At 37.4% G+C, this 16043-nt stretch overlaps 1 protein-coding gene across 1 annotated transcript in view; it reads left to right on the forward strand.

Annotated features, from left to right (window-relative positions):
* LOC150102036 (LIM domain kinase 1-like) overlaps window positions 1-16043 on the forward strand; it is a 307253-nt gene that overhangs the window by 161469 nt on the left and 129741 nt on the right. Inside the window, exon 7 of the mRNA XM_090399953.1 lies at window positions 412-632. Within this exon, the coding sequence (XP_090256079.1) occupies window positions 412-632 (221 nt within the window). The remainder of the gene's footprint in view (window positions 1-411; window positions 633-16043) is intronic.

Genomic DNA, 16043 nt, shown 5'->3' on the forward strand with positions numbered 1-16043 from the left:
TATTGAATATGACAAATGAACAGATGATTTGTACTCTCCTTGCTGCTGTAATCCAGATATCTTGTCATTACATGGATTCAAGAACTGGTTAACTATTATTTTGTATCAGGTTTTTCCAGCAGAAAGGAATGGTCTAAGTTGTAAAGACTCAGGAGGACAATATAGTTAAATTGAATAAAAGGAATCTTGCAATTTCTTTTAGTAAAAGCTTTCATTTGTAAACTTCATCTTACCAAGTAAATGAAATATGCAAGATCTTAGCAATTATTCTGAATCTCACTAGAATTTATTGCCAGTAATTGTCACATTTCTATAGAATATTCATTAAATTTTACTGGTTGAGTCATTTATTAAAGAATGTGGCTTAAAAGTTTTCACCAGCCCTGCTCTATTTTAATTTTTCTCAACCAGGTGGCCAAGCTAATTCACTCAACTAAAAAGCCAATTCAGCTCACAGTAGAACATGATCCTAAGACATTGTCAAGATGCCGTTCCTTAACTTTTAGTCCTGTTCACGTAGATCTCACCCCATTACATGAAGCTCTTAGTAGTAGTTGTAATTCTGAGGATCACTCTCTACGAAGAAAATGCAGAAGAGAACGATCATTGTCACTTCCTCAACTTCCATCAAGGTAAGTAAAATCTGTTTCATACGATATGAGGTATAATCTAAAGGTCCTGGGAATTGACTTATCAGAAGGTTACCTGTCTCACATGGCAGTTAGGTTAGCACCATGTGAGTAGTGGTGGATCATTTGCTTTTTTTTATGAGAATCCATGTCACTTAGTTGATCTGGTAGTTCCATTTTATATCCCACATATGGAGATTTTCAAGCCACTGTAGGCCACCACTAAAAATGGTAATGGTTTCTTCAGTAGGCAGTGAAAAGCTGCCTGAAGACAGAAAATATTACACACTCACCACCGATTTTCTTGCACAGATGGTCCAGCACCATCATTAGTGGACAAAATCATGAGAGTGTGCTTGGAACTTCCTACAACCAGCCGATTACTTAACTGGGCTGCCACAGATAGCATATGTGCACTTGGGCTAGTTCATAACAGTGGTAGTGTCAAGCATAGGTCCATATCAACTTACTGTATCATTTATTCATATGTATTTCATTTAATTACTTAATATTCAAATTTAATCTTTAAGTTTCTAGTTGTCTGTGTCACTTTAGAGAGATAGGTGGGGTATAATTAGTGCGTGAGAGGTGTACTGATAAATTTTTATTCAGTGACTTCTGTTGGTGTGGCAAAACAACTAATCTGGCTTGGTTCTGAAACCAAGGGCACCAGTAAATTGATGGTATATCTGAAAATGGTATTTGAACCTACAGTATATAAGTTGGAAAGGTAGTCATCTAGGCAGTTCAAGTTTCCTTAATTTTCTTATCTGTTGTACTTTGAATTTGATCATTACTGTACGTTGTTTGTGCACTTGTTACATCAATACTGGAGGAGGATGGGAGCCATTCTCACTGGTTACTATTATGCAAGATTATTTATCAATGAATTTCTGAAATTTGGATATTTCACCTAGTATACGGAACAATGGCTTTAGTGTAACTCCAATTTTCACTCTAATATTGGATCTTTTGCCAACAAGAAAGGCAGTTGCAAATGTTTTTATACATAATATTATTTTAAAATAACAGTTTTACACATGTAAAGGAAATTATAATTTATTAAATACTTTTATATATTTTGTTCATTGTAACATGAGCATTATTCAGGGAGAAAGCAGAAGTGTTGGATCTTGTGTTCATATTTTAAATGTAGCTAATTCTTTTTCGTTTTCCCTGAATGATGCTCCTGTTACATTGAACAAAACATACAGGATTATTTAATAAATTATAGTTTCTTTTATGTGTGTGTGAAAGTTATTGGAATTGATTGTTAAAAGGGGCAAAACTGAAGAGAGAGAAGTTGAAGATTGTAAGTCTTAAGTCTCCTACCACGCTATGATAGAGGCAAACCGAGGAGAAGGGCATTGATAGCCAGCGAGTCTATATGATGCTGCAGAAGGAATGATGTAGGATTTGTGGATCTGTGGTGTGTGTTTGATGGAAAGAAGGATATGTACAATACTGATGGACTGCTTCTAAATGATTTTGGTATTAGGTGTCTAGAGCAAGCTTTGTTCACTGAGCATTCTGAAGCACAAATTCAGTGAAACTTAAGCAACTAGAGTGAGTTTATGTGAAGGCACCCCATGAAACGAGTGATTGTGAGAATAACCAAGTGAATCTGAATGACCATTGGAACTGGCAGTGCCTCTGACTAGGTTCTTTAAGTCTCAGCTCTGGTAGAGTTCCAAGGGATCAAGAATGGAATGGAAAGAGGGCAAAATAATTCCCTTGTATAAGAGAGATTCTAAAATGCAGTAGCAAATTATAGACCAGTCAGTTTCTCAGGTGTGGTGGAAAGTACTAGAAAAGTTGGTCGGAAAGAGAATTCAAGAATGGGGGCAGATAAAAATATATACTTTATGAGGGTCAACATGGCTTTGTGAAGGGTCGGTCATGCCTTAGTAATTTATCAACTATTTATAATAGAGTAACAGTTTTTGAGTTGGATAAAGGAAATGGATACATGATGATTTTGCAAACGCATTTAACATAATAATGCATGAAACTGTTATGCAAATTAGAACAAATTAGGATGGACATGACACTAGTTAAGTGGATAAAAGGGTTGGTGCTGGACAGATATGAAAAAGTATATGGAGGGGCAGAATTGAGATGAAAACAGGTGACTAGTGGTGTGCCTCAAGTTTCAATGCTGGAAATATTGCTGTTTAATTTGTACACAAATGATATAGAAAATAACCTGAAAGGAAATATTCAGTTGTTTGCTGATGATGCAAAATTAGATAGAATAATAGTTAATCAAGGCAATGTAGAGAGCTTGCAGGATGATTTAAATAGGCTGTCAGTATGTACAAAAGATAATGGGTGTCAGTTTATTATTATTATTACCCAACACCACATGGAGTCAAAGACTCATCTAGGAGGTCCTTTTATCAAACACACAGCTCATCATACTGTGCTTTAAACACACTCAAATTCTCTACAGACACCACACTCTCAGGCAAGGCATTTCAATCATTCACAACTCTGCATGAAAAAAACCTACTTCTTACTCCCCTACTCACACCCTCCTTATACAGCTTCCAGGGATGACCTCTGGTTCTCCCCTGATCTCCCACTATTTTCTGTAGAACCTCTCCAGCATTGATCCTATAACAACCCCTTAATAACTTGTAGGTCTCTATCATATCTTCCCCCTCCTCCTCCTGTCCACCAGACTCTTCAAGTTGCATCTTTTCAATCTTTCCTCATACTCGACATTCCAGAAGTTAGTCAGTCGCCTTTGGACCCTTTCGCATCTCTTCATCCTTCTGAAAACCAGGGGATCAAATCTGGGCACAATAGTCCATGTGTGGCCTAATCAAAGCCTTATACAATGGAACAAGAATCTCCCTACTTCTACAAATCGGTGTTCTCCGCATCATTCCCAGAAGCCTTTGTGTTGTCTTCACAATTTTGGCTATGTGTCCCCTAAATTTCAGATCCTTATTCACTCTCACATCTAGATCTCTTATTTCCTCCACCTCCGACAATATATCCTCACCAAGCATAAATTCTGCATCCCATTTTTGTTTTCCATTTAAAACCTTACATTTTGCAACATTGAACTCGCATCCCCATTTCCGTGCCCAATCGCTCAATTTAATCAAGTCTTCTTGTAAGGCCACAGCATCCTCTCTACTCTTCATGGTTCGTCCCAACTTTGCATCATCTGTAAACAACTGAATATTTCCATCCAAATCTTCACCAATATCATTAATATACAAGTTAAACAACAGTGGCCCTAAAACTGACCCATGAGGCACATCACTAGTAACTTTCCTTTTCCTGGATATCGCTCCCCCATACACAACTTGTTGATACCTATCAGATAGCTAGTCTCCAATCCAATGCACCTATCTAATATCCAACCCCATCCACTCAGGTTTGCCTATCAACTTATTATGCGGTAATCTATCAAAAGCCTTTGGAAAATCTAAGTATATTACTGTGTATCCTTCGCCTCTCTCTCTCCATGGAAGCAGTCACCTTATTGTAATAAGCAAGTAGATTACTAAAACATGGCTTCCATTTAGCAAATCCATGCTGTCCATCAAAGATAATACCATTGTTGTCAACCCAATTCTGGATCCTAGTTCTCACAAGCTTCTCCAACAACTTAACTACAACACCTGACACACAGATAGGTCTATAGTTTGATGCTTGAGTTCTATCACCTCCTTTATGAAGTGGCACAATCTTGCCCTCCTTCCATTCCTTAGGAACTTGACCAATATTGCGGGACTCGTATTAAAAAAATATGTCAAGGCCGGCGTCAACTCCCTGGCACATTCCTTCAGAATACGTGATGATATATTATCAAGTCCCACAGCCTTATTTACATCTAGTTTGCTCAACTCCCCACACACCTCTTGCTCAGTCAGTCTCTCTTCCCCCATCAACTGCTCTCAATCTCTCCATGAAGTCACATTCACAAGATTGAAAGACCTTTATGAACTGCTCATTAAGTATCTCCACCACACCTGCAACAGCTGTCTTTATACCATTTTTTCCAGTCAATGTCATCCTTCCATAATCATTCTTTCTTTTGCTGGCTACATATTGAAAGAATTCCTTAGGATTCTTTTTGGCTTCATTAGCTAACTGCTGTTCATACCTCTCTTTAGCTACCTTCACCAACCAAGTCACCCACCTTGCCTGGTCTTTGTAGTCCTCATGGAATTGGTTATTTCCACTTCTGTTATGCTGCCTGCATAATGCCATTTTTCTCAAATATTGCATGCTTAATCTCTGTATTCATCCATTTCACACCTACCTTATTTAACCTTCTCACCCTTGGAATACATTTAGACATTACATCTACTAGATAGTTTTTGAATATCCCCCAAGTTACATTGATCTCTTTTCCAGCTAACTCCTCATTCCATGCTACACCTGCAAGCTGTCTCCTGGGCTCTTCATAATCACCCCCCCCCCTTGTAGTTCCACATATACCCTTTTCTTACAGAGGGCCTCACACTGCTGGCAACCACCCAGGTAATCATCTCATGGTCACGCTCACCACTTGGTGGGTGATTTGGCACTTCATTTATAACTACATTCTCTGATGAGATGACCAAATCCAAGACCCTCAATCCTCATGTGCCCTCTGTTACATACTGTCTGAGGTAGTTATTCCTCAAAAACTCAAGAAACTCATTTTCTTTACTTCCATTTGCTATCTCATCATTCTAGTCTATATTGTCGTAATTAAAATCGCCCATAATGATCATTCTTTTCTTATTTGCTTGGCTAATTTGATTATACATTTCATAGTCACTACCATCCACATTTCCCTATCTATAACAACATCCAACCAAGTATTTCACTCCATTCACCTCTATCTCATGCCATGCTGTCTCAAAACCACTGGCAATATTTCCCTCTTGCATCTCTACTTTGTATGGACATAACTCTTTCTTTATCATCAATAGCACTCCCCCCTCCCTTTTTACCCCTTCTATCCTCACGAAACACATCATATCCTTCCATCTCTATTCCTATCAGGATGTCGTCCTCATCTAATCATGTCTCACTTATTCCAACAATTTTTGGGCGAACAGACTCAGTTAATGCAACCATTTCATCTTCCTTGTTTCTTACACTTCTAGCATTTGTATATAAACACAACAGCTCATTCCTGGATCTACAGCTAGTTCCACTGATAACACTCATTTGATGTGATCTCTCCATGCTCAACTGGGGCCATTTCCCTTTCTGCTTATTCATTTTAGAACCCTTTTCAATTCTGTTTCCTCTTGATCCCAGGTCATCCCATTCCTTTCCTGTCTACACATGCTCTCACATCCTCTTGGAGCATCCACCTTTGTCACGCTGTGTATCCCTGTCCACCCTGAGCCTCCCCATTTCCCTGTTCATCTTGCACACCCATTCTCTCATTTTCCATACTCATGCCACTTATTTCCCCATTTATAACCACCTCTTCAATCTCTCCTGTCGTTCTCTTCCACATCACTTCCCACTTGATCTGATCCATTCTCTATACTCACCTATATCCATCCATTCTCTATACTCTATACTCTACCTTCCAGCCACTGTCTTTCCAAATGACTCACACCATACCCACTCAAATGCAGTCCATCGCTCCCATACAGTTCACTTCGTCCTTCAAACTCATTCCATACATTAACAAATTGTACTCCTCTCTCCTTACACATTTCAGCCAACATACCATTCATAATCTTTGCTCTCCGCCTCATCTCACCACAATCATACCTAGGCAACATGCTTACTACCCTTCCTGTCACACTATTCTCTTTTATCCATCTAAGCAGCCTCCTGATATCCATTCTGATGTGCTCTTTGTCCTCTGTCAAATCATTCGTACCTCTTAATACCATCAACTCCTTTGCTTGCTTCCTCCTCATATCCAATGCCTCAATCACTCTATTCATTTTACTGCCTGGAAAACATACCTTGTGCATCCTCTCATCATTTAATGTCGAGAAATGTAAAGTTATGCATTTTGGGATAAATAGATCACAAGCTGTGTATCACATTGATGGCCCTATACTCCAGGAAAATGATGAAGCTAGAGATTTAGGAGTGGTGGTGGTAGACAGAGAGTTAAAATTTAGGGGATATATTGCTGAGGTAGCTCATAAGATTACTTGGCTATTGAAGAATACATCAACATGTAAAGATGAGGAAGTTGTTATTTCTCTTTATAAGGCCTTGATATACTCACATCTGGATTACTGTGCTCAAGTCTAGTCCCCTTGGTTTCTCGAGGATGAGGAAGTGGTGGAGAGGATTCAGAGGTGAATGACAAAGATGGTTACTTGCCTCTGAATGTGTTCTAGGCAGCTGTTTTAAGATTGCTGCTGGTCAGTAATTGTCAAATGGGAAATTCAGAGATAAAGGAATGGATGGCCTGTGGAATTCCCTATGAGGATAGATTGAGGGTGTGTGGATTTCAGAAGTTGGTTGATAGGAGAAAAAGAGGGGATGTGATAGAAACATTTAAGTTGCTTAACAGGTTTTATAGGATTGATGCTAGCAAAATGTTTTAGCACTTGGCTACAGGGGGCCACAACAAGAGTTCATCCCTTGAAGTTGAGAAAGGTAGGGGTGTGAGACTAGATTTTTTGTTTTGAGAGTTGTGAATGAGTGGAATGGATTGCCAGAGTCAGTTGTGAGTGTTTTGTCTGTTAATGGGTTCAAGGAATAGATTGTGTGGATAGTTTGGATCTCCCATGATGAGTCTTTGGACTCCACTAGGGTGACTGTACAATAATAATAACAGATTAAAATAATATAATTGAGTGTGGTAAGTCATCCACTGCAGGTATCACTTGCAGTTGACTCCCTGCACTTCCATCTCAGTATGGTATCCCTTATTGTTGACCCGGGATGGCCCAATTTGTCAACAATTGACCATACAGATAGTTCTGCAACATGGCATCCTATCACAACACTTCTTTCCAAATTCATCAGTTCCCTTCTCGCAGCCATTTCACCCAAACATAGTTGCACTGACTTAGGAGCATCATATTCCTCCAGTTTATACTGGTTACAAATATGTGACTCGTTACATGGCACAATGCACCTTGTCCTTGGGGGTGCCGTTGTCTTCTTTCCAAGCAGTGTAGATTTTGAATGTTTTTTTGTCATTGTGATAAAATATTGACATAGCAGATTAATTTTTTTTTTCTTTTATTCTCAGTATTATACCAAAAAACAAGAACCAGAGTTGTATTACATTAATCATAAAATTTTCTGCAATCATGGAATGTTTGAAATACTCATTTTTTAGGTGTTATACAAGATACATAAACACGTTAGATTAGTCCATCAGCCAAGCATGCAAGTCATTCCAGGAACTCTGACCAACTGGGTTTATTGAAATATGGTATCCTTGTAGAAATTTTTCATTCCAGTTTTATTTCAGTTAATCCTTTTGAAATGATGAAATTATATATTGCAATAACTTTGCTGTGGGGAATTTAATAAAATTTGTAATTTAGAGTGTACCAATAGTTCACTTTCTTTCTCTCATTGAATCACTTATTGGAAAATAATTGGGACTTATTATTCTGCACTGTCTAGATGGAATTTATTGAAATTTGCTATTTATAATCTCAGATCTCTCTCTTAAAATTTGAGTTATTTGGTTGTGATTGGACCATTTTTGGTGCCAAAATTGGGCATAATGAAACTGTCTAAAGTGCATAAATCAAATAGTTATGTTTCTTTAATGTAATTTTTGACACATTTGATAAATCTGTTTAAATAGCATAAAATTGTTGTTAGTGACATCATCATTCTTCTGAACAAATAAAAAAAAGAAATATTGACAATTGAAAAAAAAAAAAAACTCTGAATAACTGGTAATTAATTTATGGAATTAACAACGCATATAAAGTAAATTAATTAAAGTTAACTTTAATGAATCACTTCTACATTTCGACAATGTCACATTGCCATCTTCAGGAACATAAAGATATGGTATGTGCACTAAGGAACTAACAAAGCAAATGAGGAAGAAATTAAGTCACTAATTTTGTTCCTAAAGTCCTAATGGTGCCCTCTTGCAGGCTAATTTGGTAGTCTTGGCAGTTGGGCTGAAGTTCTCATAATGAAAGTCTCCCAAATTTGGGGCAGTTTCATGCACCCAAATTTGGGAATAACTCTGAATAGTTGTAAACTGTATATATTAATTAAACAATTATACACATGCTGGCCACTGAATTAGAAATCTTTACGCAAATGTACATAAATGTTACTTACATTCTGTATATGCAAAATACTTGACCATGTCTGCCACTATGTGGTCTAGGCAAATGTTTAAGAATGCTGCTGATCATTAATTGTCATATGGGAAATTCAGAGATAAAGAGCTTACTGTCAGTGTCCCTCTTACTGGAGCCACGATTTTGAAAACAGCACAGCTAATTGGTTTCTCTAAAGGTGAGATATCCCAGTGTTTAATCAGTAGTAAAATAAACCACATTGCTATTGTAAGAGGCATACCTGTGTTCCTAAGACAGTCTGTCAGGAATGAAATCACTGTAGTCTGAGAAGGCTTGTACAGGTAAACAGAACTTCCTGTATGCAGCAGTTAACTGAAGCATTTAATTAAGGCTGTTCTCAACCTACATCTCACCAAACTATCCTCAAGAAATTGAAGAGGATCGAAATTGGCAGTCGCATGCTTATATGGAAATGGTGTCAGGAACACTGTGACTGGACACTGGAAAAGAATTGTGTTCTGATGAGTCATGGTACACCTTGTTCTTTGTTGATGGTATAATAAATTTAGTTTAATCCTTACATTCAAGGCTTTTTCTCGGAGACGTTTTCCTGCTGCTGTTCACCTGTGCGATGGATCGTCCGACTGGTAGGAAGGAAGCTTCCATGTGGTTCCCTTTGTTAGTGGAAAGTATAATCGTATGACAAAGGAAACTACCTGTCAGAGACAAAGAGATCCCAGCAGACCTAATGGTGGAAAACAAGAAAGAATGAGGAATTCCATTCGAAATAACAGAGGGAAAGTCAAGGTATTAGTCTGAAGAAATAATTCTGAGGTGGCCCAGAGAATCAATGCAGTGAATCGGTAAGGTGAACTTTACATTTCTATTTTGTGAATTTATTGTGAGGATCTGAAGTGTGTGGAGAAAGACAATCCTAGAACTGTGGCCGAATATAAAGCAAAAGAGTGTTGTTATTTCGTATTATGTATTTGTAAGAGAAATTATTTATGTTACTCAGATCTTGGAAAGGAGAAAGAAATGTTAAATTGGATAGGACTATTAAGGAAAGTTTTATTGAATTCTAGCGTATTTAAGAGAGAGAGGAAAAGAGGAAACTAAGTAACTAATCTTTAACTTTGGTATTCTGTGATATAAGCTTTAAAGTATTGTATTTCTGTGATATATAATTTAGAATTGGTATTCTTAAACATGAATTTTCAAGTGTTTTATTTAAATATGTGTACAAGAGTGAGATAATATGTATGTGTATTCTGATTGAAAGATTGATTAAGTTTACATAAATGACTTGTATGATTTATTCAGTGAAATTAAATTGTTCTGTTATTACTATGAAGTTAATTTTCCTTATGTCTAGAGCTACTGCACTTGTTCATAAAAGTTAAACGAACCTCGTAAAGGCGGGAAACAGTTAAGGATCAGGTCACGATTGCAAAGTACAAAAATTTTTATTGAGAAGAGTGAATGCTGACTGGCTTCTAACTCCCTGGTTTTAATTTCAATTTATCCTAGGACTCAAAGTGGCGCAGCTAGAACAAATAAATTTCTTTGAGTTTGAAAAAGGGAGATAGAACCAGAGCTGAGACAAAGAAGTTGGCATCCGCCATTAGCAATTCTTTGTCTCACAAGACCTCAGCTTCATTCTTGTCAAAGGTACGGCCATAAGGGTTATTGAGAATTAAGATTAGGTAGTTTTAAGGGAAAGTCGACACGACAATATGCTGTAAATTGGCCATTTTTATATCTCTCAGAGGACCCCCCCTTCTTGACTTAATTGTTTGGCTAATTCTTTTAAATCTTCATTGAAAAGTGGTTTATCATGGCTCTCTAAGACTTCTGTCACATCTTCAGCTGTAATATCATCCAATCCCACCTTTCGCACAAGCTTTGTAACGTCTTCGCTAACATTCTCTTCTTGCTCTAATTCCTTGAAGTCGTGCATAAATGCTGGAAGAAGTTTTCACCATGCTCCTTTTAAATGCTTCCCTGACACTTCGTTCCAAGCTGCCTTGATGTTGTTAATGCACTTCAAAATATCAAATGACCACCAATAGTCTTTAATAGTCTTTCCTCGAGTGTCCAAGACTTACCATTTCCATAAATGTTATACGGAGGTAATAGGCTTTGAAGATTGATATAATACCCGGATCCATCAGTTGCAAAAGCGATGTTATGTTTGGGGACATGTAAACAACCTTGACATCCAATGGTGTTCTTATTTCAGCAAATTTTTGAGAATGTCCAGGGGCATTATCCAAGATAAGCAATTCCTTGACTGGCAAATCATTTTCTTTACAGAAGCGAAGCGGAGTAGGACAAAAATAATTTTTGTACCAATCTATAAAAACGTCTTGTGTAACGCAAACTTTTTTTGTTCCATTTCCAATAGACTAGCAGCATGGCTTTTAGACCCTTGAAGGTGTGTGGTGTGAATGGTACACCACTGATTTAAGCTTGAAAGTTCTGGAGACATTTGAACCCAACAAAAGTGTAAGTCTATCTTTTGCAGCTTTACAGCCTGGAGCAGAATGTTCTTCATAGGAAATGAAGGTGCATGATGGCAATTTTTTCCATTAGAGCCCAGTCTCATCAACATTAAAAATAAGATCAGGAGGATGACTTCCTTGTTCTACACAGTCTTGAAATTTTTTAGGAAAAGCAGCCACTGCCGCAACATCTGCACTTGTTGCCTCACCACATCATTTGACACTATGGCACTTACTTTGATACTTAAATTTCATGAACCAACCTTTGTTTCCTAAAGATGTTTCTTCGCCTCCATCTGTCTTTTTAAGATCCTCAAAAATTGTTTTATAACAGCCTGCAGAGGAATGTTTCTCTGATTCAAGTCATCCAACCATAATGATAATAATTTTTCCATATTTTCATGAAGTTTACCCCTGCTATAACTTGCATGTTTTGCATTTAGTACTGCCGTAGATTGTTGCGCAGACTGTTTTATTCTATCTGCATTTTTCATAATTGTAGTAACAGTTGATGGAGGTAAGTTCTTAATTCTATAGATATTAGCATGTGTCTGCCATCTTCCATTCTTCAAATCACCTCTATCTTCAAGTGTGATTGATTTCCACTCCTTCTTAACACCAAGTTCTGCTATCTTTTCTGCACTTCTTTTATCACACATGGTATGTAATTACGTACTTTATCAATCTAAATACGTCATCATCATCAAATTCATGACATGTACCCTCAAGGGGATGTACAGGGAATGATAGTACTACATGAAAAATTTGTGTCATTACTAACTTCCTATCTACAATTTTTGTCCAAATCAGTCATTTCTGTCATCTAAGGCACTTTGTACCATATCAATCCACCTATATCTTGGTCTTCCTCTTGGTTGTTTTCCTACCAACCTAGCAGAGAACACTTGTTTTGCTATTCTTTCCTCCCCATTCTATTTAAGTGACCATTCCACCTGAGACTAGCTCTGCTAAAGCATTCCTGGATGCTGACAATGTCAGGTTCTTTCCTAATATCCTCGTTTTTAATATGGTATTGCCATTGATGCCGCCTGTTCACGCCTCTAATCTTTCTCAGGAATCTCATATCTGCAGTGATCTAGTCTTTGGTTAAGTGTTTTACTTCTGACCCAGCCCGCAGATCCATAAGTTAAACTGGTTAGAACAGTCTTATATACAGCTAATTTAGTATTCCCACTAATTTCTCTCTTATGCCATATGAAATTATTCAGTTGACTTCCTACCATACCAGCTTTGTTGATTCTGTTGTCTATTTCCATATTTAATTTACCATCTTCACTAAAAATCGTGCCTAAGTAGCTGAAATATTTTACTATGTTTTGAACGGAGAACTTGTTCCACAGGTTCTCCGTTCAAAACATAGTTGACATTTTCAGCTATTCTACCAATTTTTGTTGTCTTTGTCTTTTTATTGCTGACCTTCGTACCATATCTATTACAACAGTTATTCAATTTAGTCATAGAATCTTACGAACTTGTAGCAGATTTATTTAGAAGTATAACATCCTCCGCATAAAGCAAAGATTAACATCTCCAATTCTGATATCATGTTTAATACCACTTTCCTTCATAATGTGATTCATATATATATTGAATAACAGAGGGGATAATGTACATCCTTGTCTCACACCAGATTTAACATTAAACCATCTTCCTGTACTTCCTTCAATTCTAACTGTGACTTGCAACTCAAATAAAGACCAAGTATTGCTTGATATAATGCCCCATTGACACCATATATAACTGTAGCGTATTGAATAGCTTCTCTCTTGGCACCTTGTCATATGCCTTTTCCAGATTGACAAAACTTAAATACAGATCTTTGTTATATTAATATGCTTTCATGACTATTTATCGTAAAGTGAAGACCTGATCCTGAAAGCCTCTATTTGGCCTAAATCCAGCTTGTTCTTCACCTAGCTTTACTTCCACAATTCTTCACAACTGTGTCTCAAGTATACTGGAATAAATCTTGCCTGGAATACTCAGTATGGAAATACTTCTGTAATTCTCACATTCAGTTTTATTTCCCTTTTTATATATGGGTACTATTAGAGCTCTACTCCAATCATCAGGAATTCGTCCCTCTGTCCAAGCCTTCTGAACTATGCAGTGCAGCCACTGTAAGACTTTTATACCACCATACTTCAGCATTTCTGGTCGACTATCATCTACTCCTGCTGCCTTTCCACATTTCAAACCATGGATGGCTTTTTCTACTTCAGGTATGGATATGTATTCCTGACTATATGTCTGTTGAGTGTTTTTTACCACTGTGCTATCACTGCTTGTTTCATTTAGCAATTTCTCAAAGTAATTACTCCATTACTTCAAGGATATCTTTTTCCCCCGTTTTCATGTCACCTTTATCATCTCTAACTCCTTTTACAGTACTCTTTCCTCCATTTCTAAGCTTCTTCAACAACCTCCAGAATATCTTACCACCTTCTTGATATTTATTTTCTATGTTCTTGTCAAAGTCCTCCCATGACTTTTGTTTAGCTAATTTTACACAGTGTTTCGCTTTCTTATATTTGTCTCTGTATTCTCTAAGAGCAAAAGCTGACTTATTTACCAGGAACTTTTGATATGCTTTCTTCTTTTCCTTCACTGTCTCTTTAACTTCCTGTGTCACACCATGGAGTTCTGATTTTTCTATACTTGCAGACAACCTCACCACATGCCTCTTTGGCTGAATCAGTCAGGGTTTTCTTCAAGGTTTGCCACCGAATCTCTAAGGTTTGGTTCTTGTTCTCAAACTCTTTCATTTTTTCTTCAATAATCTTTGTGTATTTTAGTCTACAGTTCACATGTGAGAGCTGCTCGACTTTTATTCGCTTTAAAACTTTCTTACATGTCATTCTTTTCACTATGAAATTCAATTTTTATCCCACTCAAGATTAAATAGTGATCGTTTCCAATTTCAAATCTTCTATACACTCTTGTGTCCTGCACCAGGAAGAAAATATCACTATCAACAATAATATAGTCAATGAGACTTTTCTTATTCCTAGCCTCTTCTCTCCATGTGAATTTGTGCACATTTTTATGTTGGAACATGGTGTTAGTAATAACCTGTCCATGTCCTGAGCAGAAATCCAACACATATTTGCCATTATTATTAGCTTTGCTCTTTTCTCCAAATTTTCCCAAAATATTTTTGTATGTCTCACAATCATTTCCTACTATGCTATTTAGATCCCCAACAAGGATCAACTATTCTTTTTTCATTGTGTCAGTTGCTTTTTCTAAAGCATCAAAAAATTCCTCCACTTCTACCTTAGTAGAATCTTTAGTGGGACCATAGGCACAAATAAGTCTCATTGTCCAATTCCCCATTTTGATATTTGCCCACATCACTCTACTTTTGACTGCCTGCTATTCAAGAAGATTAGCCTCGTATTTTGTGTTGAATACTATGGCTACTCCTTCTTTTCCTTGATTGTCATTTCCAAAATAAACCTTTTTGTATATATTGTTCAGAAAGATCTTACCAGTTTTTGTCTTTTTTGTTTCAGTCACCCCTATTATGTCAGTCTTTTACTTATCAAATTCCTCAGCTCTCTCCATTTCTTTGCCATTGAGGCTTCTTATGTTGATAGTACCAATCTTTAACTCTGGTGAACTTGAGTTGGGGTGTGCTTTCAGATTTGTTCCAGTAGCTGACTTTTCTCTGTTCGCCTTGTTTCCCTGGCGAAAACTATGTGGGGCTTTGTTTAACCGTCCGACACCCCAGCTGGCATGAAATTTTGTCATGTTGTACCATCATTTTTTATACTGGTTTAAGCCATTAAGAATACAATTTGGTCTGCTAAAACCCAAATTGCCAGCCCATCCTCGTTCGTTCAGTATCTAGGTATATATCCAACAGAGTGCACCACGAGAAGGTGAGGATTGGACATTAGGTCAGAAGCACTGGTCGGTTCTCCACATTCCTTTAAAGGCTATGTGAGGTCTCCTCTCAGTTATACAGCTTTGAACCTTAAGCACCCCTATCTAAATACGTATGTATGTAAAAAAAAAAATTAAATAGAACGATTTGGAACATTCAAGAGTAAAACTAGGTTTGATACATATACAGGGTGTTCGGGATAAATTTGACAGTTTCGTAAGGAAAAAGAAAATCTTCTTTGTATCTATTAAATTTAATGAATTGACAAAAAAACATTACAGGCAGAGTTAATTACAATACTATCAACAAGATTTACTCAAAATAACCACCATTAGCATCGATCACAGCTTCAATTCTGCTTCGGAACCTCGAACAAGCTGATGCTACAGTCTCCCTGGGAAGGGCCGCAAAAACTGTTTTAATTTTATCCATTAACTGAGCTTTTGTATTACTGGAAGTGCGATTGGTGTCTTTTTCAACTGCGCCCCATACAAAATAATCCATGGGGTTAAGGTCTGGGGAGTTTGGAGGCCAAACATTTGGACTGGTGAAGTCGTAGAAATTTTCAGACAACCATTTTTGACTTTTCCCAGAGGTGTGGCAAGGGGCCGAATCCTGCTGCCATACATACGGCCTACCATTGGCTACCCTTGTTATCCAGGGCTTGACTACAGTTTGCAACTCCACGAACAAAGCCCGAATTCCAATGCCAGGGTTCTTCAACACCTGTTCCTGCAGATTTGCGAGGAATTCTGCTGTACGAACGCAATCAGATCGTCTG

This window comes from Typopeltis vanoorti, chromosome 11, assembly GCF_054136105.1.
Source record: "Typopeltis vanoorti isolate ZY-2024b chromosome 11, IOZ_Tvanoo_1.0, whole genome shotgun sequence".
NCBI lineage: Eukaryota > Metazoa > Arthropoda > Arachnida > Uropygi > Thelyphonidae > Typopeltis > Typopeltis vanoorti.